At 45.4% G+C, this 24,183-nt stretch overlaps 1 protein-coding gene across 1 annotated transcript in view; it reads right to left on the bottom strand.

Annotated features, from left to right (window-relative positions):
• Window positions 1-24,183, bottom strand: part of asz1 (ankyrin repeat, SAM and basic leucine zipper domain containing 1) — an 89,467-nt gene that overhangs the window by 62,542 nt on the left and 2,742 nt on the right. The window contains exon 2 of the mRNA XM_033038310.1: window positions 2,685-2,829. Within this exon, the coding sequence (XP_032894201.1) occupies window positions 2,685-2,829 (145 nt within the window). The remainder of the gene's footprint in view (window positions 1-2,684; window positions 2,830-24,183) is intronic.

Here is a 24,183-nt window from a genome sequence, read left to right as displayed (position 1 = left end):
AAGACAGGCACCAGGACAACAGGCCATAGGGTCTCATCCGCTGGTGATCAAATTAATGAGAGGGATCTTCAATTCAAACCCCCCAAGACCTAGGTATTCCAAGATCTGGGATGTCAGTGTTGTCCTGACATACCTAAGGGTATGGTCACCAGCCAGATCCCTCACTCTGGAACAGCTAACCCTGAAAACGGTCATGCTGATGGCGTTAGTCTCAGCACAAAGGGTCCAGTCCCTTCACTTACTCAGACTGAACAACATGGTCATAACACCAGACCAAATAACATTCACCATTCTGGAGCTGGTAAAACAGAGCAGACCAGGAACTTCAGGTCTTATTATGGAATTCCGGGCGTACCCACCTGACCCCCGTTTATGTGTCATGACTCATTTGCTGTTATACATCAACACAACTAAAGATTCCCGAGGGAGAGAAAAAGCTCTATGGGTCAGCCACAAAAAAACCACATGGTCGGGTGTCGAGCCAAACCATCTCTAGATGGCTCAAACAGGTACTGGGAGCTGCTGGAGTGGATACTGACATTTACACATCTCACTCCACCAGGGCAGCATCCACGTCGGCGGCTAAAAGAATGGACGTGCCATTAGACCACATCCTGGCAACAGCGGGGTGGTCCATGGAGAGAACCTTTCAAACGTTCTATGACAAACCGTTAGCAGAACTTGTTTTATTTGCAGAAAGAATTTTGGACTCTGCAAACATATAATTTAAGCCCACGGGAGCATTATTTTTCTGTTTTATTGTTTTCAAATAAATACCATTATTGTTTTATAAACAGATTCATGGTTGATTACGATAACATACGTCCTCCCTTGGATGACTTCGGCAGCGAGTGAAGTATGAACTGTTACACGGTTTGAAATCACAGAGCTTTAAAATCTTCACGTAGTCACTCACGTGACTCCGAAGTAAAATAGTAAGATTAAACGAGAACTTACCAGTTTGAAGTTTGATCTGTATTTTATGAGGAGTTACGATGAGGGATTACTTGCCCTCCGCTCCCACCCTCAATTATAGAGATCAACTGGTAACTTAGTTCTCCTTGTCTTTACTATGTTTATTTCAATTATTGTGTTGTTTCTGTGATTCCACACCGCTGCTTTGAAGTATGTCGCGCATGCGTGCTGGACGGGGTCTTCACGTAATCCCTCATCGTAACTCCTCATAAAATACAGATCAAACTTCAAACTGGTAAGTTCTCGTTTAATCTTACTATTAACCCTGTGTAGGTAGTGAATGATAAACAGGGGTAACATCGAACTAGTATGATCGGGTGATCGATGGTTGGTGTGGACTCGATGGGCCGAAGGACATTTTTCTATGATGTATTTAAATTTAATTAAACTAAACTAATCCAAATCTTGTAAATGTCCCCTAGAACAGTAGAACTGGCAAAACCATTGTGTGAATTTAATGCTGGGGTCTTTCGAAGATGTATCTAGCAGAGTAGATAAGGTCCTGCGAAGGAGGTTGGTGACCCTTAATGAATGGCTTCTGAAGGGGAAACCACATTGTTCCATGTTGTATTCTATCTACTGTTTGTCACCCACTCACTTAGCTTGTTCACATCCCCTTAAAACACTTTATTTCATTGTCCCTCTTACATTCCCACTTAAATGTTATGCCATAAGAAAACCTGGAAATATCACAGGTTGGCACGTCAGCCACACTGTTAATGGTGATTGTGAACCTGAGAAAGACTTGGGAGTATTATATGGCATAGACTGAAAACTGGATTTAGGGTAAGAATAACTAAGATCTTCTAAAATAGACACATAATACTGGAGATACTCAGCGGGTCAGGCAGCATCAGGCAGAAAAGGAATTGGTGACTTTTCAGGTCGCACCTATTCCTTCTCTCCAGAGATGCTGCCTGACCCGCTGAGTTACTCCAGCATTTTGTGTCAATCTTTGTTGTAAATGAGCATCTGCAGTTCCTTCTCACGCATAAGGTCTTCGCAGTTTCACTGGCTCCAACTAGTGGGCACAGCAGGTATCGTTTCTGGCTCCCAAATGAATGGCATTTTTCTGCTCCTAAGTTATGTTCATATATGTAATTTTTGTTCAAATCAACTTTTTCTTGATCTAAATTTCAAATGATCAGTAATGGTTGTCTTCAAGTAAATATCAACCAGTTATTTTAGTCATGATACAAATTCCAAACATTATTTATTCCTTGCCATTATTTAATCTATACAGAACCAAAACTCTGATCTTGTTATCATCCGGTTTGGCAGTCTTTCTATATGCGCAAAAACGGTTTGCGATAGCGCTACGATTATTCACCAGTTCACTCACCGTTCTCCTGTGCTGCGAGTCCACCAAGTTTCGTTTCGATCAGTTGAGTTTCGTAAAAGTCAGCGAGTTTTAAAAATCTTAAAAACCGCGCATGCGCAGATCGAACACTTCTTCTGCCAGTCGGCGCCGCCGACTGGATTAGTCTCTTCCCCTGTCAGTCCCCGGGATGATCCGCCCCCTCTTGGGCCGTCGCGTCTTTACTGGAGCTGAGGGTGGCCAGCGGAGGTATCCAATCGGATTTTCGGAGGGACCCGAAGCAGCCAAGCCCCGCCCAAGCAGCCCAGCCCCAAGCAGCAGCCCAGCCCCAAGCAGTAAATTGCATGGAAAATGAAATAAATAAATCCTTATTACATGGCATTTTCCTTACCCGAGTTCAGAATTTGTTCAACCAAACGTGAATTTTGTGATGATAAAGCTTCTTTCAATGTGCTTGCCTCTTCATCATTTTTTGATATTTCAAACACAGATGATTTATCTTGTGGGATGTTTTTTATTTCATATGCTTTTACTGGCTGAAAGAAAACAAATTAAAACTAGTAAGCACATTGCAAAAGAAAGCAGTATTAAGGAATTAAATATTACTCATTTATATGATTAAAAACCATTGCCTTCTGTACAAACGTGGTTAATCTCGGAATGGGATTTAGTTGAGTCGAATAGGCAAAAGGAGTGTGAAACATGACTTGCCATGTACAGTAATTTTGGCATCCTGCAATATCATTAGTGTAACAGTAACATTAAAAATATACACAGTAACGCTATAAAGGAAAAACATGTTTTTGAAACTTAATTTACAAGTTTAGATCAACTTTCCCAAGGCACAAAAGTAAAAGCAATACCATAACTCTTCATTGTTAGATAACAAGAGTCCAATGAATTTGTCATTTGCTGACCTTTATAAATGCTTTAATTTATTACCACTCCGCCAGCTTCTTTGTGGGAATTACAGAAGACAAAGGAGAATGCCATTTATTCTGCCAACCAATTTCTACCTTTTTTTTCTCCAGAATCTTTAGCATTAGCAAAGCATTAATTGGATTCCCAAGTACAATATCGTTTTAAACACTAACTTAAGCAAAACGTTTAGTTCAAAGCCAAGGAATTTTATCTTGAATGATCTCGATGACCTGAGATTGCTTGCAGTGCCTTTAGATTTAATTGTACACATTTGATCGAATCTACATAAAGCTGGAGAACACCAGCACCACATTGTAATATACTGATCCCAAAAAGGCTACTCTACAATGCCAAGTAGAAATTAAAGTTACAGCTAGCAACAAAAAAGAAATTGGCAGAGTTACTTTTAATGCTGCATGAATGTCTGTGCTCTAGACTGAGCATTTTATTGTTCAATTGAAAAATTTAGGTAAAGCTTCCAGCAAAGTGGACACGCTGCAACAAACTGTCAAATAATCATTTCACATAGTTAATTATTTGTCATATAACACAAGGCCAAATGCCAAAATCACAGTAGGGTACACAATTGGAAAATTCAACCAATGTTGCCTCATTTTGCTATGTTATATTCTACCAACTACATTCATAGCCAAAAGATCACAGAACTATTGTAATTATATACTAAAAATTATTGTACTAACGCAAACAAAGCTTTCTTTTATCCTTTTATAAAATTCGGCATGAGTTCATATGGAGACCAAAATAAAAAATAAAAGCTAGACTGAGGAAAATAAAAGTTTGGATATTATCAGCAACCATACACAAGTGAATATAAATAATTCAAAAAATGCATGTACTTATTCATAAGTACTTGCCATTCATATGTTTATGAACAATAATAAACAAATAATAAATGGGTGAGTGTTTTAAAATTGCTCATGGGCGAGGGCTTCAATCTCGTATCAAACAATAAATTGTAAAGATAGTATTATCTGTCTGCTTTGATCTTAACTACTGTGTATGAGGAGATACCTGCAGTTCAAATGTCAAATGTCACATAAGGCAAATACAAAGCTTGTCCTGATGGCAGTATAATTTGCCACTACATCTCTGTAGTTCAAACTGTAACGGTCCTGCTGTTCCTTTGGATCGATCAGCGACGTGGAGAGGTGGGATGTGCTGCCTGTCCTCCATATGACATCGCCCAGGCTCGCCCACACATCATTGTAAGCGACGCTGCTCTAGCCGAGGTTTGGAGCAAGCAGCCAGCAACTAGGATCCATCACCCAAAGTCAGTCATGACCGAGGGGTCCTACGATGAACTACATGTACAACTTTGTATGTAAATATTTCCCTTCTGGCTCTAAAGGTTGAAATAAAAGTGTGTGCATTAAAAAATAAAATGAAGGTTTGCAATACACTGGATAAACCTCACTCCCACCTGGAACTTTTCTGCTTCAATATTCTCTTGCATTACTCTTTCATTGCCAACAAGAAAAAAAACCTCAGATGTTTGAAGTTTGAACAAGTAACAGAGCTTGATTTTATAATAAAATAGAATAAATAAATACATAATAAAAGGATGCTAAATTTACAATTTCTTGCTCCTTATTCTGGTAGAGGAACATTGAAGAATTTCAAAGATAGGCACAACAAGCTGGAGTAACTCACCGGGTCAAACAGCATCTCTGGAGAAAACGAATAGGTGGCTTTTCAGGTCTCGACCCCTCTTCAGACTAGTTTTGACCTGAAATGTCACCTATTCCTTTTCTCCAGAGATGCTGTCTGACTCGCTGAGTTCCTCCAGCTTTTTGTGTCTATCTTTGGTTTAATCCAGCATCTGCAGTTCCTTCCTGCACATTGAAGAATATCAATTTTCTTTGGAGTTCCAAGTTTGTTTCGAGAATAGGAAAGTTAGATTTAGTGTAATTATGACAAAAAGCTGGTCTACCAGTGCTAGAGCAGAACCTGAAGTAAATAGTAAGTAGAAGGATAAATTAGACTGATAGATAAAATTGTTTCATGGGCTAGAGCCGAAAAATTGGCATCCCAGATCATCAAATAAAGAGTACAATTCTGAACAGTAAGTATCATCGTTGATAAAGAAGAACAAGATAAAGAACAAAGGTACACAAAAATGCTGGAGAAACTCAGCGGGTGCAGTAGCATCTATGGAACGAAGGAAATAGGCAACGTTTCAGGCCGACACCCTTCTTCAGACTGAACAATCTTCACTCGTTCACAATCCATTCAGACTATACATTTTATTAACTGGCTAGTAATTTGGGCGGCACGGTGGCGTATCGGTATAGCTACTGCCTTCCAGCGCCAGAGACCTGGATTTGATCTTAACTACGGGTGCTTGTCTGTACGGAGTTTGTACGTTCTCCGCGTGCCCTGCGTGGATTTTCTAAGAGATCTTCAGTTTCCATCCTCATTCCAAAGAGTTGGTAGGTTTGTAGGTTAATTGGCTTGGTGTAAATGTAAATTGTGCCTAGTGTAGGATGTTGTTAGTGTGCGGGGATCGCTGGTCGGTGTGGACTCGGTGGGCCAAAGGACTTGTTTCCTCACTGTATCACTAAACTTAACTAAGATTATGAATGTGGGAATCATCAAAAATCCGTGGATAGCAAAATACTCAGCCGTAAAACATATTGTCGTCATACAATATACCTTGCGCTGCAGCCAATTGCTTGTATCATAGTTAAATTTAGATAGACTTTACTGAAAAGAATCTCAAAAGTCAAGTCAAGAGAGTTTTATTGTTCTAGACTAAGTGGGACCCGCTAGTGGGTCTGAGACTGAGCCACACCCACACACGGTAGGGCTGGTCCCCCAACGCAATATTCTACCTCTCTACCAATTCCTATATTGGTGGCCAGTGGAAGGGGGGGGGGGATTTCTGGAGCACTGGTATGGGTGTTGTGGGCTGAAGGGACTGGTCTCCAGAGGGCTAGTATGGACATTGTGGGTCAAATGGATTCTTGGGGTGGCAGCACAGTCCCTCAAGCCTGATGTGCTGGCAGCTCACTCACGGCTGGTGGGCTGGCAGTTAACCCACGGCTATTCCTTGAAATTCCATTTCAAGCAGGGCGCAAGGTCACCAAAATTCAAGTGCAGTTTCTTACCACTTCAAGCAGGGTGCAAGGTCACCAAAATTCAAGTGCAGTTTCTTACCACTTCAAGCAGGGTGCAAGGTCACCAAAATTCAAGTGCAGTTTCTTACCACTTCAAGCAGGGTGCAAGACCACCAAATTTAAATGCAGTTTCATACCATTTCATGCTGGGTGCAAGGCCACCACATTCAAATACAGTTTCATACCATTTCATGCAGGGTGCAAGGCCACCACATTCAAATGCAGTTTCATACCATTTCAAGCAGGGTGAAACCACCATAAAACCACACAAAACACCCCTCACAGTTCAGTAGACATGTGTTCAGTGTTACTCACAGCTCAGACTGAGAGACATGACCCTCTCACATTCCCCATCTTGCAGAGACTGACTGAGACACAACACTTCCGGGTTTTATAGTCCCTCCCCCCCTCCCACCGGAAAAGATGTGGCCTTCATGGCGTGATTGACAGGAGAGAGATTCTCAACATTTTTGAAACACTAATAACACTTTTATTTTTCATTGATGGGAAGAATCCTCTGCACCTGATGAGCGGTTGGGGACTGAGTAGGATGGCCAAAAATCACAGCCCTACGTGGTAGCATTTTATCTAAAATCAATATACAGTGCAAACAGGAAGTTGTCAAGTTTAGACAACCAACCATTTGCAATGCTTTTTACAACCCAAAACTCCAAACCAACCATTTGCAGTGCTTTTTACTTCAACCTAAAACCCAACTAACCATTTGCAGTGCATTTACTTCAACCCAAACCCCCACCAACTATTTGCAGTGCTTTTACTTCAACCCAAACCCCCCACCAACCATTTGCAGTGCTTTTACTTCAAACCAACCACATTTTCATTTTCAAACCACATTAAGGGCACTCAAGGTCAGTAAAACCACACTCACAGTTTAGTAGACGTGTTCAGTGTTACTCACAGCTCAGGCTGAGAGACATGACCCTCTCACATTCCCCATCTTGCAGAGACTGACTGAGACACAACACTTCCGGGTTTTATAGTCCCTCCCCCCTCCCACCAGCAGGGGCAGCAGAGAAAATGTCAACAGTTTTAAAACATTAATAACTCTTTTATGTTTCATCGATGGGAAAAATCGTCTTGTCCAGCGCAGTGGAGGGGGACTGAGTAAGCTGGCCCAAAATCACAGCCGTAAGTTTTTTCTAAAATCATGAAACAGAAAAAAAGGAAGTGGTCAAGATCTTACTTTTAGTAATATAGATATGTCCTAGATAGGACAATGAAATTCTTACTTGCTACAGCACAACAGAATATGTAAACATAGTACATAACGGGAGAAAAAAAGTTCAGTGTGTATATGTAACATACACACATACTGAATAAATAAACAAGTATGGTGCAATAATAATAATAGTCTGTCGTAGTTCAGAGCTTATTTGTTGTCATGCTCAATAGCCTGATGGCTGTAGGGAAGAAGTTGTTCCTGAACCTGGACGTTACAGTTTTCAGGCTCCTGCACCTTCTTCTGATGGCAATGGTGAAATGAGTGTGTGCCAGGATGGCGTGGGTCTTTGATGATGTTGGCTGTCTTTTTGAGGCAGTGACTTCGATAGATCCCTTCGATGCTGGGGAGGTCAGAGCCGGTGATGGATTGGCAGTGGTCACAACTTTTTGCAGTCTTTTACGCTCCTGGACATTCAAGTTGCCGAACCAAGCCACGATGCCACCAGTCAGTATACTCTCTACTGTGCACCTGTAGAAGTTCAAGAGAATCCTCTTGGACATACCGAATCTCCGTAATTCTTTATAATTGCATCAGTGTGCTGGGTCCAGAAAAGATCTTCGAAATATGCATGCCCAGGAATTTGACGTTTTTGACCCTCTCCACCACCGTCCCATTGATATAAACAGGATTGTGGGTCCTCATCCTTCCCCTGCCAAAGTCCACAATCAGTTCCTTGATTTTACTGATGTTGAGTCAGGTTGTTGTGCTGGTACCATTTGGTTAATCGGTCGATCTCACTTCTATACTCTATAACTCATCACCTTCTGTGATTCGTCCAATGACTGTGGTGTCGTCGGCGAACTTAACGATGGAGTTCGCACTATGTTCGGCTACACAGTCATGAGTATAGAGTGAGTAAAGCAGGGGGCTGAGCACGCAGCCTAGAGGTGCTCCCTTACTGATTGTTACTGAGGATTAAGTATTTCTGCCAATTCGAACAGTCTGTGGACGAGGATGTCGAGGAACCAATTGCAGAGGGATGCGCAGAAACCCAGTTTTGTGAGCTTGGTTACCAGCTTTTAAAAAAAAATGTAATCAAAAAATGTATTCAATTATTAAAAATACTATTTACAATACAATAAAACAAACCAGAACCCACCACCATAATACAAAACAAATATCCTAAATAAACTAGTATACAGGGCTCGAAATTAGCAGTTGCCCGGGTGCCAATGGGCACCTAAAATGCCGCCGGGCAACCTAAATGCCGAGTCATTTTGCCCGGCTTGGCACTGCAGATACTGGTTTATACCGAAGATAGACACAAAAAACTGGAGTAACTCAGCGGGTCAGGCAACATCTCTGGAGAAAAGGAACGTGACATTTCGTGTCCGCGTCGGCTATAGTGCGGGGCAAAGATACTAGGTGCAGGGTGACGGAGGGTCAGAGCGAATGAAGGGCCCCGCACAGCGGCAGCGGCTCCACCTCCACCCGCACTGATAGTGGCCTCTGCTTGCCACCCAAGGTCCCGAGCTCGCTATAGGATCTTTGCTTGCCACTCCGCGAACAGCGATAACCGCTTTCAAAACAAACCCTCCCGCACGCCGAGGCCAGGAGGAGGGAGTGGGAGGACCCCTTACGCCATCTGAAGCACCTGCACCGCTCGGCCCCGCACCTTCCTGTTGGCTGGCGGAGGAGGGGAGGCGGTGGCGAGGAGATCCCAACTGCCTCCCCCTTTGGTGGCGGCACTTGGCGGTGGATAGGGACGGCCAAGGCAGCGGGGCGATGATGCCGGTGTTGTCCAAGGAACGCTGACCTTCCTTCCTCCCCACCTCCTCTGTGCCTCCCCCCCCCCCTCTCCCTCTCGTATGCCCCCCTCCACCCCCCTTACCCTGGGACCCCTCCTCTCAATCCCACATTGATCCCCATTCCCACCTCTATTCAGTCCTCATTGACATCCCCTGTGCTCCCCTCCCCATCTAACCCCAGCCCTATTCATCCTGCACTGAACATCCTATCCACCTCGCATTGATTCTCCTGCTACCCTCCATCCATCCTACACTGGTCACCCAATTCATCCTTGTCTGACCCCCCTTCCCATTCATCCTGCACTGCACCCCCCCATCCATCCTGTACTGATCCTCCCATCCATCCTGTACTGACCCCCCTCCGTTTATCCTGCACCGATCCCCCCAACCATCCTGTGGTGATCTTCCCATTCATCTTTTACTGATCCCCCCATTCATCTTTTACTGATCCTTTCATTCATCCTGCACTGATCTCCCGATCCATCCTGTACTGACCCCTCCCTCCATTTATTCTGCACCGATCCCCCCCATCCATCCTGTAGTGAACCTCCCATTCATCTTTTACTGAGCCACCCATTCATCCTGTACTGATCCCCTCATTCATCCTGTACTGATCCCCCATTCATCTTTTACTGAGCCAGCCATTCATCCTGTACTGATCCCCTCATTCATCGTGTACTGATCCCCCATTCATCCTGCACCGATCCCCCATCCATCCTGTAGTGATCCCCCATCCATCCTGTAGGGATCCGCCCATTCATCCTGCACAGACCCTACGATCCACACTGTACTGACCCCCCCCCATTCTTCCTGTACTGAACCCCCCATTCATCCTGCGCTGATCCCCCCCATCCATCCTGCACAGATCCCCCCGTCTATCCCATACTGATCCCCCCATTCAACCCCACTAGCATCCTCCGTGCTCTCCCCTCACAATTTTACCTACTCCAACCAACACACACTAATTCCCCTGCCTCAATCCATCCATTCTGCACCGATTGGCTTCTCAACCCCCCCCCCCCCACCCCAGCCATCTATCCATTCCACGCTGATTCAACCCGCCCCCCCCCCCCCCCGACCCTATTGTGCTGGAAATGTCTTCAGAGCGAACATTAACTATGTTTGATAACGGAATGCAATCAAATGTGTATTAATTCCCAATGTTATTTGTATTAATTCATAAAGATAAAGATGGATTAATTAAGTTGTGAACACGTGAAACATTAAAACCGCAGTGTTCGATTGTCACTGCTACCGTCGACACGTTATTACAGAATTCAATTTAAAGGCAAATCAATGCTCTTAATATGGAGTATCAGTACTGTAGTTATTTAATGAGCAACATTCACAACTATACGTTGGATTTATCCAGGTTTTACTTCTACAGTCAGTCATATACATCACAAATTTGGTCAGGAGATATTTCAGTTGAAATTTTAATGTTAATTCTGAAGTGGGTATGATGGAAAAAGCGTTTATCAATAATTTTTTTAAATCTGGTGCGTACAAACTGGGTATCTTCATTGCTGTTCAAAACACATACATCTAATCTGAATGTCCGGTAATGTGGCATTTTGACACCTTTAAACATATTACCAAAAGAACATTTGCTGCAGTTATGTCCTTTGGCCATCTCTTGTCAGTTAGTGTAATGTTTAACCAGTCAGATGGGTATAGTCGGTATTAACAGCTATTATCATAAAATGCCTTTAGAAATTTCCTTGCAACCTGTATATTTTGCTTTGGATAAATTATGTGGGAAGCGAGAGTGTTTCTGTACCAACAGCAATAACGACCCATGCTATGGCCATGTCATGATAATTTTCAGTCCTTCACAGAAAACATGCTTGTAACAATCTGTGGTGTGCATGGTTAAGCATATATGTTACCATGGTCCAGGATTTGTTGACACAGGTTCATCATACGCTAAATAATCCAACCACGTTTTTGTTTGGAAGTGGAAAGAAATAATAGAAATTGCATTAATTGCAATGTGTAAAAAAAGTTGAGATAAGGTATTATAATTTTGCTGCATGTCATTGTGGTACATATCATGTCTTGATTGGTGAATATGTTTAGTTTGTGACTTTATTTGAAGCAGAAATAATATGTGAATGCTTCATTGACCATAATTCCGACTGGTAACTACGCACTTCGTCCGAGCACATTATTGCACGCATCATGCAAGCCGTCTTAATTGACCACCTAAACGTCATTTGGCAACCTAAAAAGCTGCCTAGGTTGCCCGGCTGGCAACAGGGAAAAAAAGTTGTGAGAGCCCTGGTATACAACTGTGTTACAATCCATATTGAGGATGCATTCAACACCCTGTGGTGCCCAGAGGTCCCGGAAATCCCCCAGAGGGTAACCAGCTTGGAGGGGATGATGGTATTAAACGTTGAGCTGTAGTCTATAAACAACAGCCTGACGTAAGTGTTTTTATTGTCCAAGTGGTCCAATGCGGAGTGGCGAGCCAGTGAGATTGCATCCTCCGGTGACCTGGTGTGGCAGTAAGCGAACTGTAGTGGGTCGAGGTTCTTGTCGAGGTAGGAGTTGATATGCACCATTACCAACCTCTCAAAGCACTTCATCACCACAGACGTTAGTGCCACTGGTCGATAGTCATTGAGGCACGTCACCTTACTCTTCTTGGCCAACAGTATTATTGATGCAAAAGATCCTAACGCAGGTGGGAACCTCAGACCTCAGAAGTGAGAGGTTGAAAATGTCCGTAAAAATTCCAGCCAGTTGGTCTGCACAGGTCCCGGCGCTTTCCGGGGGTTCAACCCCCCGAAGGATCTTATGACGTCGGCCTCTGTAACTGTGATACCATCAGGGTGAATGAGGGCTTGGGAAGGCACATCAGTGTTCTCCCTATCGCAGCATTGAGCTCGTCAGGGAGTGATGCTTTGTTGTCGTTTGAGCTGCATTCAAGCCCTGCCACAGTTGCCGAACATCCGCCTCATCCTCCAGCTTAGAGCAGAAGTCCCTTTTGGCCTTTCTGATAGCCTTGTCAAGGTCGTATCTGGACTTCTTATAGACCTCTGCGTCACCAGACCTGAATGCCCGGGATCTGGTCTTAAGCAGAATGCGGATCTCATGGTTCATCCAAGGCTTCTGGTTAGGAAACACTCGGAAGGTTTTTGTTGGAACACAGTCCTCCACGCATTTCCTTATGAAGTCTGTAATGACTGTGGCAAATTCATTCAGGTCCATTCCCGAGTCCATGAACATTGCCCAGTCTACAGACTCCAAACAGTCCTGGAGTTGTTCCTCTGTCCCCCCCCGACCAGCTCTGTACAGTCCCCACCTCTGGGGGTGCTTTCTTCAGTTGCTTTCTGTATGCAGGAAGAAGCAGCACCGCTGAATGGTCAGATTTCCCGAAGTGAGGGCGGGGGATAGAACGATCGGTGTCTTTGATGGTTGTATAGCAGTGGTCAAGGGTGTTTGATCCTCTGGTGCTGCAGGAGACATGTTGATAGTAGTTTGGGATTGAGTTTTTCAAAATGGCTTTGTTGAAGTCCCCGGCTATGGTGGTAAATGCCCCGGGGTAGGATGTCTGGCGCTTGTTGACCACGGCGTGCAGCTCCACCAGTGCCAGACGGTCATCTGCCTGGGGTGGGATGTAGACCGCGGTCAGGATGATGGAGGTGAATTCCTTCGGTAGGTCGAAAGGGCAGCACTTCACTGCCAGATGTTTCAGGTGCTGAGAGCAGGAGTTAGACAGAACTGCCACGTCAGAGCACCACGAAGAGTTGACCATGAGGCAGACGCCTCCTCCTCTCCCTTTCCCAGATGCCTGCGTACGGTCCATGCGATGGATGGAGAACCCTTCAGGTTGGACAGCTGAGCCTGGGGAGCTGGGGGTGAGCCATGTGAAACAGAACAGAGCATTCCCTCAGCTCCCTTTCGTAAAGCAGCCTCGACCTTAAGTCCACTTTATTTTCTAGTGATTGTATGTTGGCTAGTAGGATGGTAGGGAGAGGGGGTCGTAGTCCTCTGCACTTAATTGCCTATCTGGGTGAACTAGAAATGCAACAAACTTATTTGGTTGTTTGAGCTGCACCAACTTAAATTTTTTGAACAGTAACAGTGTGGAAACAAGCCCTTTGGCTCACTGAGTCCACGCTGACCATCAATCACCCTTTCACACTAGTTCTATGATATCCCACTTTCACTTCCCTCCTCTAGACACAAGGGGCAATTTTACAATGGCTACAAACCCGTACGTCTTTGGTATGTGGGAGAAAACCAAAGCACCCGGGGGAAACCCACACGGTCACAGGGAGAACGTGCAAACGCCACACAGTGAGCACACCCAAGGCCAGGATCGAACCCAGGTCTCTGGTGTTGGAAGGCAGCAGCAATACCAACTGCGTCAGTGTACCCCCCTTTATTCATAAAACTATTATGAGGGGCCCCATTCTTAAACCTAATATGGATCACATTAAATATTTGGTACTCCTCGCTGAGAGTTGTTAATTAATGACATTCACAGTTTTTGCTACCTTGGATCTATTAGTTATTTCATCCAAAAGTCAATTAAAAGCTAAATTATTATAGCAGGATATTTTGGCAGTGGCAGTAATAATAATAATAAAACTGATAGCTACAAACAATGCTAATTTAAAAAGTAAGACACTAGAGTCCCTGGCCTGGGAAAGATCTATTTTATCTGTGCCCATCATAATTTTATAAGCGTCATTAAGATCACATCTCAGCTCCCAACGTTCCAGAGAGAATAAACCCAGCCGAAACAATTACAACTATAGCATTACATTCCAGTCAAAATCCTGCTGAGTCTCCCCTGCACTCTATTCGGAGTGGCGGCGTTGCCCTGGCAGCAGCGGCGCGCCTGCAGTCCGTTTGTTTTTTACTTTTTTGTGTTGTTTTTTTCTAGTTAAGTTTTTGGTTTTTAGGTTGTGTTTATGTGGGGGAGGGGGGGGGTTGAAACGGGGCTTGCTGTCTCTCCCTTCGGGGGAATGCAACTCTTTTGTTGTATCCCCCTTCTCTGCCTCCGTCTGCGCTGAGGCCTAATGGCGGAGCTGGCGACCTCGAGACTCCGGAGGCAGCCTGTCAGGACTCGCCCTGGGCTCGCTCCCGTGAGGGCGGTCTGGCTCGGGGCTGGAACGGCGTTCCCGTGAGGGGCTGTGACGCTCCCGTGAGGGCGGCCTGGCGCGGTGCTGAGACTCTCCCGTGAGGGGCTGTGGCGCTCCCATCGGGGCGGCCCAGCCCGAGGGTGGAATGGCGCTCCCGTCGGGGTGGCCCAGCTTGAGGGTGGAATGGTGCTTCCGTCGGAGCGGCCCAGCTCGAGGGTGGAATGGTGCTCCCGTCGGAGCGGCCCAGCTCGAGGGTGGAATGGTTCTCCTGTCGGGGTGGCCCAGCTCGAGGGTGGAATGGTGCTTCCGTCGGAGCGGCCCAGCTCGAGGGTGGAATGGTGCTCCCGTCGGAGCGGACCAGCTCGAGGGAGGAACGGCACTCACGTGAGGGCGATCCGGCTCGGGGCTGGAACGGTGCTCGGGTGGCTGGGACGGCGTTCTGGCGGCGGTGACCTGAGCCCGAGGTTCAGCCACGGGCCAGTGGCTGCGTCCGCTGGACTGGAGGGCGGCAGCTTCGACCACCCCGGGCCGCGGTGTTTGATCCGGCCCGTTTGCGGGGTTCGGTGAGCCGCGGGACTGTTTGTGCCATCGCCCGGTGGGGTATCGCCTCAGCGCAGAGGGAGAAGAGGAGGGAAGAGACTGCAGCCCTAAGATTTTTGCCTCCACAACAGTGAGGAGGTGCTTGGAGGACTCACTGTGGTGGATGTTAATTTGTGTTTATTGTTGTTTATTATTGTATTATTGTATGTATGACTGCAGGCACGAAATTTTGTTCAGACCGTAAGGTCTGAATGACAATAAAGGTAATTCTATTCCTACCACATTCTTCTGCAGTACGGGGAACACAACTGCCGTACTCGTGCAGTCTCACCAGTGATTAGTACATGTACAACGTGCATACCAATTCTTATAGTCAATGCCTTGACATATGAAGGCAAGTACACTAAATGCCTTTTCCACTCTCCCATCTATTTATGTTGCCACTATTAGGAAGCTGTGGACTTGTATGCCGAGGTCCCAATGTACATCAATGTTACCATTCATTCTATATACTGCGCTAGAATTTGCTCCCAAAGTGTATTTGCCTAGATTAAATTCCACCTGTCACCACTCTGCCCCACTTTCCAGCAAATCCATGTCTTGTGGAATCTTTTGAAGATCTTCTTTCCATATACTGCTCCAATAATTTTTGTGCTGTCTGCAAAATTACTAATCAAACCACCTACATTCTGATCCGTCATTTATAGAAATTACAAACACCAAAGGTGCCAGCACCAATTCCTGTGGTAGAGGGGTGCCAAGGGGTATGGAGAGAAGGCAGGAGAATGGGGTTAGGAGGGAGAGAGAGCTCAGCCATGGTTGAATGGTGGAGTAGACTAGATGGGCCGAATGGCCTAATTCTGCTCCTATCATTTATGACCTACAATACAATACCATACAATTTATTGTCATTTGAGCCTCAGTGAGGCTCAAACGAAATTCTGTTTCCACAGCCATACAAACAAAGACAATTCCTAGACATACACACAATTTAGTTCACACAAACATCCATCACAGTGAACCCACTGTGATGGAAGGCAAAGTCTTTTCTCTCCCCTGTTCTCCATGTCTCTCCCGATGTCGAAGCCCCAGGCGGGCGATGATAAGTCCCATGGCCATTTTAGGCCGTGCCGGGCGATTTACGGCCCCGCTCCCAGTCTAGAAGTCTCGGAGTTGGAGCCCCCGGCGGGCGCTGGAATGTCCCACGGCCATGAAGCCGTGCCGGGTGATGTATGACCCCGCTCCGGGTCGTTTCAACCCCGCGACACGGGCTGGAGAAGTCGCGTTGCGGGAGCTCCGGGAAGCGATCTCTCTCTCCCCCTGGACCCGCGAGCTCCCGATGTCCCGGTCCACCGGACCTGCGGCTGCAGCTGGAGCCTCCGAGCCCCAGGAGTCGAGTCGCAGCAGCGAGTCACCATTACTCCCCACGCTCCGAGGCCGGCCAGCCCCACGATGGTGAGTAGTCCGCAGCTCCGCAGTCTCCCGAGCCCCCGGGTCGTTCAGGCTGGAGGCCGCTCCACGGTGCTAGGCCCCAATGACAACGGAGACCCGACAGGGAAAAGGTCGGGTCTCCCAGACAGGGAAGAGATTTTAAACGATTTTAAACGGTTTCCCCCTCCCCCCCCCCCCCCGCCCCCCACATATACACATTTAAAACCAGTGTTAAAAAACACCAAACACTACATTTAACTAGACAAAAAATAAAAAAATAATAATAATAAATAAATAAAACCTATAGCACTCGTTACAGATTTCCAGGAAGAAAAACACCTATCCACCATGTCCATCTGCCTCACATCATCAGGCCAATTTTGGATTCAGTTTGCCAATGTTTCAGATCGTTTGAGCTGTAACCTTCTGGACCAGCTTACATTGGGACATTGTTAAAAACGTTACTATAGTCCATGTAAATCACATCTACCGAACTGCCTTCATCAATTTTCTTAAAAAACGCAATCAGATTTGCGAGACATTATCTCCCCTGCACAAAGTCATGCTGACTTCTCTAATCTGTCCCTTCCTTCTCCTAATCCGTCCCTGCCTTGCCCAGTAAACATAAATCATCTCCTACAGAATCTTCGCCAACAACTTCCCTACCACTGATGTAAGGCTCACCAGCCAATAGCTACCAGGCTTATCCCTAATGCAGAGGACACACATTTAACCTTTTGTGCCATGAATAACAAGGAGAATGTGCAGAAAATGGAGAGCACAGTTACGAACTGGAATGCAATGCCGTTCAGGGTGGCGAAACAGGAGAGATCACATTAAAATATGACAAAATTATGAACAAAAGTTTCCGCAGCAGGTAACTTTTAAGGCAATGAAGGATGGCCTTGATCTCTGTTATTCAGTTAGAGGTTGTTTTGACCCAATTACGGTTTTCACAAGAGAAATGTAGGTAACTGGCAGAAATTAATTTGCAGACTAAGGGGATAGCCCTGGAAAATGGACACAGACTTCATGAGTCGATCAGCCTCTGCCATAACACCACTATGATTCTGCACCGATCTCTTTCACTATTAGATTTCTACATTTCTGAAGGGTATTTGTTGATGACTTTACAGAAACACATTATGTAGATTTAGTTTGTGGTGATAACCTTGCCTATATTCTGTAAAGTTTTAACATTTCATAACAAAAGGAAACGATTGCATGCTCACACTGCATTAACATGTCATTTTTTCTGGACTTCTGTGCTACCTGTTGGAACTGTCTACCAGAATTAAATTTCACTTCCAGACATGTTCAATATTACTTGTGCAAATGTATGGGACCAGAGGTCGTAGCCTCAGAATTAAAGGATGTTCCTTTAGGAAGGAAATGAGGAGGAATTTATTTAGTCAGAGGGTGGTGAATCTGAGGAATCCTTTGCCACAGGTGACTGTGGAGGCCAAGTCAATGGATATTTTTAAGGCAGAGATAGATAAATTCTTGATTAGTATGGGTGTCAGCAGGGCCGGCCTTAGGAGGTGCGGGGCCCAATTGGGAAAATGTTTCGTTGAAAAATAAATAAATAATTATAAATGAGTCACGTGTCGTGAGTAACATGACAATTCGGGGGAGAGTTCCTTTCACAGCGTGTGGGGAGTCTAGCCAGGGGTAAAGTTGCGAGGAGGGAATGAGCGTTGAGAAGGAGGGGATCGGGTTCATGCCAGTAACACTCACTCACCGCTGCGGGCGCCACCGCATTGTGGCGCTTCCCATCAGCTGCTAGCAATGAGGGATAGACTTGGCTATACCTCAGTACAGCAACATCGTTCTTGATGTTGCTGTACTGAGGGATAACGAAGTCTATCCTTCTTGGCTAACAACCTAACCTTCGGCCTCCAAGAAGCAGGTACATTTTCCAGCAATGTTACAAAATTTTGAGATTTAAAAAATCAAGTCTGCAATTTTATCTGACTCGGAAATTGAAGATAGACAAAAGCTGGAGTAGCTCAGCAGGACAGGCAGCGCAGCGACTCTGGAGAGAAGACCCTTCTTCAGACTGAACTGAACTCTCGTCGGTGAGAGTACTTGTGATTGTCTGAAGAAGGGTCTCGACCAGAAACGCAACCCTCTCCCCAGAGCCCCTGCCCGTCCCGCTGAGTCACCACAGACAGGGAGTTGAAGGTAGACACAGGGGGGTCCACCTTCAACTTCAGAGCCAAACAAAAAACACAGAGTGTTGGAGGAACTCAGCGGGCAAGGCAGCACCCGCGGAGGGAACATATCACTTATCAGGAGCCGCCACGGGCCAGGACTCTCTCTCTCCCCCCCCCCAACAGAAAGGAACCGCAGATGAAGCCATCACCGCAAAACGTCGAAGAAAGAACTGTAGATGCTGGAAAATCGAAGGTAGACAAAAATGCTGGAGAAACTCAACGGGTGTACGGCAGCATCTATGGAGCGAAGGAAATAGCCGGGTCTGAAGAAGGGTTTCGATCCGAAATGTTGCATATTTCCTTCGCTACATAGATGCTGCCTCGCCCGCTAAGTTTCTCCAGCATTTTTGTCTACCGCAAAACGTCAATGATTCCGGGAATGCCGAGAGAGCAAGAGAGAGAGGTGGGGAACGGGAGAGAGAGAGAGAGAGCGCACGGGAGAGATAGAGCGCACGGGAGAGAGAGGGAGGAAGAGAGCGAAAGACAGAGAGACACAATGTGGGTCGGTAGGTAAATTGAATGACTAACCTGCTGCAGACCAAGAAGAAGTTCTCACTCATGATGGTGAGTTTTAAGAAATTCAATGTGTCATTAATGCATCAATCTACATTCCTCAGTAAAATGTAATTATGTTTTGAAGAAGTGTTAATGAAGCCGCGTGAATTGTATTCAAAGGAACGCAGCGTCATTAATACTTCTTCTAAAACACAATTACACATTTACTGAGGAATGCGGATCCATGCATTGATGACGCATTGGATAACGACTTGTTAACACAAGTGCCACAAGTGTTAAAAAGTCGTTAACACATCGTTTGTGGCTGATAGCCATACAGCGTCTGTATTCCATGTACAAAACCATGTAAGTTTTGTAAAAAAAATCCGTATGGCGAATGTTTTTTTTCCATCTTTATTTAACAAAGCGAATTTGTATTTCCATATGAAACACGGAAAATTAACGTGGGGCCCCCCTTGGGCGCGGGGCCCAATTTGGAAAAATCGGTCCAATCGGCCTAAGGCCGGCTCTGGGTGTCAGGGGTTATTGGGAGTAGGCAGGAGAATGGGGTTAGGAGAGAGAGATAGATCAGCCACGATTGAATAGCAGAGTAAACTTGATTGGCGGAACGACCTAATTCTGCTCCTATCACATGACCTTATTATCTAAATTTAATCTTAGGAATACGATAGAGGCCGATAAAGCACAGATGAAATTAAGTTTAAAGGTTACAAAATCATGACCAAAGATTCAGCAGCTGCCAATGGTTGGGAAGGATGCAGTGTAGTTAAGAATAGGTTATTTGTACAGTTTGTGTACCATCTCCATAGTCTCTGATATTTTGTTAGGGAATATTTGGCCCAACCAAAAGGCAGGTTTTGAAACCCTGATGCTGATTTTAAGTTCAAGGTGCAAGATAAAGCTTGCCAATAGCATGTACATACCTGTAATGTGATTGACTGAATATTAAATGAAAAAGAGATGACATTGATGAACATTGAAAAACTCCCAAAGTTATGAACAAGGATGTGTGAACTTTGGGGAATGTACGAAAAGGACGGTGGTGCAGCAGTAGAGTTGATGCCTTACAGTGCCAGAGACTCAGGTTTTATCCTGACGACGGGGACTGTTTTACAGAGTTTTAACATAGACATAGAAAATAGGTGCAGGAGTAGGCCATTTGGCCCTTCGAGCCTGCACCGCCATCCATTATGATCATGGCTGATCATCCAACTCAGTATCCCATCCCTGCCTTCTCTCCATAAGGGCCACAAGGGCCACATCTAACTCCCTCTTAAATATAGCCAATGAACTGGCCTCAACTACCTTCTGTATGTACGTGTTGTACGTGAGCCCCAGTTTCTACCCACATTCAAGAAGTGCAGGTTTGTTGGTTAATTAGCTTCTGTAAATCGTCTCTACTGTGTAGGATAGAACTAATGTACAGGCGACCGCTGATCGGCTCAGACGGTGGGCCTAAAGGCTTATTTCCACGCTGTATCTCTGCACTAAACAACTGTTTTTGGGCAGGAAAATAGCTTAATTTGTAAGATACGATGGCTGAAATCAGGGGAACAATTCTGTGTAGCTGAACTGTAAAATAAAGGTTGCATCATGGCATGGTTCAGCAATTCCAATACACAGCAGCACAAGAGGTTACAGAGAGTGGTGGACTCAGCCCAGTCCATCACTGACACACCCCTCCCCAAAGCAGCTTCTATCTTCAAGGATTCCCAGCATCTGGGCCAGGGCCTGTTCACTGGGCTTGCATGGGCTGCCTGAAGTCCCACACCACCAGGTTCAGGAACAACTATTTTCTGATGGAAAACTTCATAACATCTCTTGCACTACCATGGATATGTTTTCTACTTGCCTTTTCCACTAATGTATTGATTTTTGCACAAACTTTTTCTTTACACTGGCTTGTAGAATCTGTATATTTTTTATATAATTTCTCCATAATTTATGCGTTCATGTTTTGCCAGTGATGCTGCTTGCAAGCAAGGTTTCCATTATATCCATAACTCACTGTACTTGGGCATATGACAATAAACTTGAGAAGGGTGATCAATCACGTAAAATGCTGCAGAAGAGGGTTAACACAGAGGTTGTAATGTAGCCTAAATAATTTTGGTGCCAACAAAAGGAAGTATCAAAATGCAGAATTGAAAAAAACCCAAATGTTCATATATTAAGTACATTTTTATGTTCTTTGGTTATCTGAAGGATCAAACATTTTGATTTATGAATTATTTTTAGGGTCAGTTAAATCCTTCAAATCCAAAGCGTACATTCAACATAGAGTAGTTTTTTGTGAAAATGACACAGGTTTTTGCTACATCGACAACTGCATTAGTTCTACCTCCAGCTCAACACACAGCTCACGGACTTCATCCATTTCACCACTAACTTCCATCCGGCACTCAAATACACATGGACCATTTCCGACATTTCCCTACCGTTTCTAGACCTCACTATCTCCATTGCAGGTGATAGACTACTGACCGACACCCACTATAAACCCACTGACTCCCATGGCTATCTGGACTACACTTCTTCCCACCTTGCTTCCTGTAAGGACATGGACCACGACACCTGGATCTTTCCCCTCCTACTCCAAATTCTTCTGCAGTTCAGACGAGATGTCCCAAACCTGGACATTAGGCAGGCAACACAGCCTTCTGGTCTCTCGATCCTGATCACAGCTATCTTTGCCCCATACAATATATCCCCAAGAGTTTCTCTTTGGCAAACCCACATAAAAGGCAGTGCTTGTTCATACAAAGAAGATGCACTGTATGACTGGAAGAAACAGAGAGGAAAAGAAAATCAGCCAAGTTCATGCACAATCCAACTCTATAGGTTAGATGTCATGGTCATAAAGTCATAGAGTGATACAGTGTGGAAACAGGCCCTTCGGCCCAACTCGCCCACACCGGCCAACAATGTCCAAGCTACCCTAGTCCCACTTGCCTACGCTTGGTCCATATCCCAAACCTGTCCTATCCATGTACCCGTCCAACTGTTTCTTAAATGATGGGATAGTCCCAGCCTCAACTACCTCCTCTAGCAGCTTGTTCCATACACCCACCACTCTGTGAAAATGTTACCCCTCAGATTCCAATTAAATCTTTTCCCCTTCACCTTGAACCTATGTCCCCTGGTCTTCGATTCCCCCACTCTGGGTAAAAAACTGTGCACCTACGCGATTTATTCCTCTCATGATTTTGTTAACCTCTATAAGATTTTTTGTTTTTTTAGTATGTTTAAAAGTCTGTTTTTAATGTTTCTTTGTGTGTTATGTGTGGGGGGTGGTGTGGGGGGGTAAGGGGGAAACCGTTTCGGCCGCCTCTTCCAAGGAGAGGCGACTTTTTCAGGCCGCCTCCCCCGTGGCCTAACAGCATGGATCGGCGCCGACTTTCCCGGAGACGCGCCCGGAGCTTCAGCGGCGGGCACAGCGTGGACTCTCGGCGCGGAGCGGGTGAGACCTCGTTGGAGGGGAGCGCTCCGTTACGCTGGCCCGCGGCAGCCGGCAGCCTGAAGCAGCGGTCTGCAGAACTCCAGCTGGTGCGGCGTCCACAGCCCGGGATCTCACGTTGGGACCCGGGGGGAAGAAGAAGCTTCCACCGCCGGCCCGCGGCCATCTTCTACCGCAGGGCGCGGTATGGACTTATCATCTCCCCTGGAGGGGAGCTTCGACCACCGGCCCTGCAGACTGCGGTGCTTCCGGCTGCGGCACGGCAGGTACTTTAAAACTTTGACCGCCGGCCTGCGGCCTACACCAGCCTGAAGCCGCGGTCTCTGGTTGGGAAGAGCCGATCCTGGACTCACCTTGACTTTGACTTTGTCCCTTACCATCTGGACACCCGCAGCAACGGCTGTGGAGGGTGGAGGTCCCGACCACGGGGGAAAATGGAGGAGGACTGGCCAAGCTCTGTGCCTTCCACCACAGTGATGAATGCTGTGGTGGATGTTTGTGTAAATTTTTTATTGTGGTTGTGTTCTTTATTATTGTACCGCTGCTGGCAACCCAAATACCACCGACCTTGGTTGTGTGGCAATTAAATTATTTCAAATTATTTCAAATTCAGATCTCTCCTCATCCTCCTATGCTCCATCGAATAGAAACCCAGCCTACTCAACCTCTCCCTATAGCTCACACCCTCCAGTCCTGGAAACATCCACATGTCGTAAATCTTTTCTGAACCCTTTCAAACTTGACAATATCTTTCCTATAACATGGTGTCCAGAACTGAACACAATATTTTAAATGCGGTCTCACCAAAGTCTGCCACATGACCTCCCAACTTCTATACTCTGACAGATGAAGGCCAAAGTGCCAAAAGCCTTTTTGACAACCTCATCCACCTGTGACTCGACCTTCAAGGAACATTGCACTCCTAGATCTTACTCAAGATTGAGTGATCAACAAATAAAACTCCAATAAACCAGTTCTGCATCTGGCTCACTTTTTTTTAAGCTCGTTATCCACAGACTTGCAAAGTTGGCCATGTTTTACTTGGAGCGTTTGCCAAGTGTGCAGCCAGATCCAGATTTCTGGATGGTTTTGTGGCCTGAGCCGGGCTTCACAATGTAAGGCAGGGCTGTGGCTGAAGCCAAGATGCAGAGTGTGGGCCAGGGATAGAAATGGTTGGATGTTTCATCTTGTTGACAAGCTGAAAAATAGCAAACTGGAAATTTTAAGCTGAAATTCACCAGTTTCTGTATCTCACACCAGTTTTAATCTCCCAGGACTCACTTTGTTAATCCTTTAAATTTATTGGATTTGTTGAAAGAGTTATTACGTTGTAACACGTTAAAAAGTGATATATACATGTTTTGGGAATAATACAAGTAATATCTAGTCAATAGGAAAATCTATTAATTGGGCACAAGTCAATCAACCTTGGTGCCAAAATGTTGTTTTAACGTGGTTTTTCATCTTATTATATATAACAGTACTTTATTTCGATTTTGTCAGAAATTAGTGTCTACAAGAGTTCATATGCTGCATTCTCATTATATTTTGTGTATACAAATCTCCTGTGCTTCAGACATTG

Source organism: Amblyraja radiata, chromosome 19, assembly GCF_010909765.2.
Source record: "Amblyraja radiata isolate CabotCenter1 chromosome 19, sAmbRad1.1.pri, whole genome shotgun sequence".
NCBI classification, from domain to species: domain Eukaryota; kingdom Metazoa; phylum Chordata; class Chondrichthyes; order Rajiformes; family Rajidae; genus Amblyraja; species Amblyraja radiata.
Note: the sequence above shows the minus strand (reverse complement) of the source record. Positions and strands in the feature narration are given on the sequence as shown.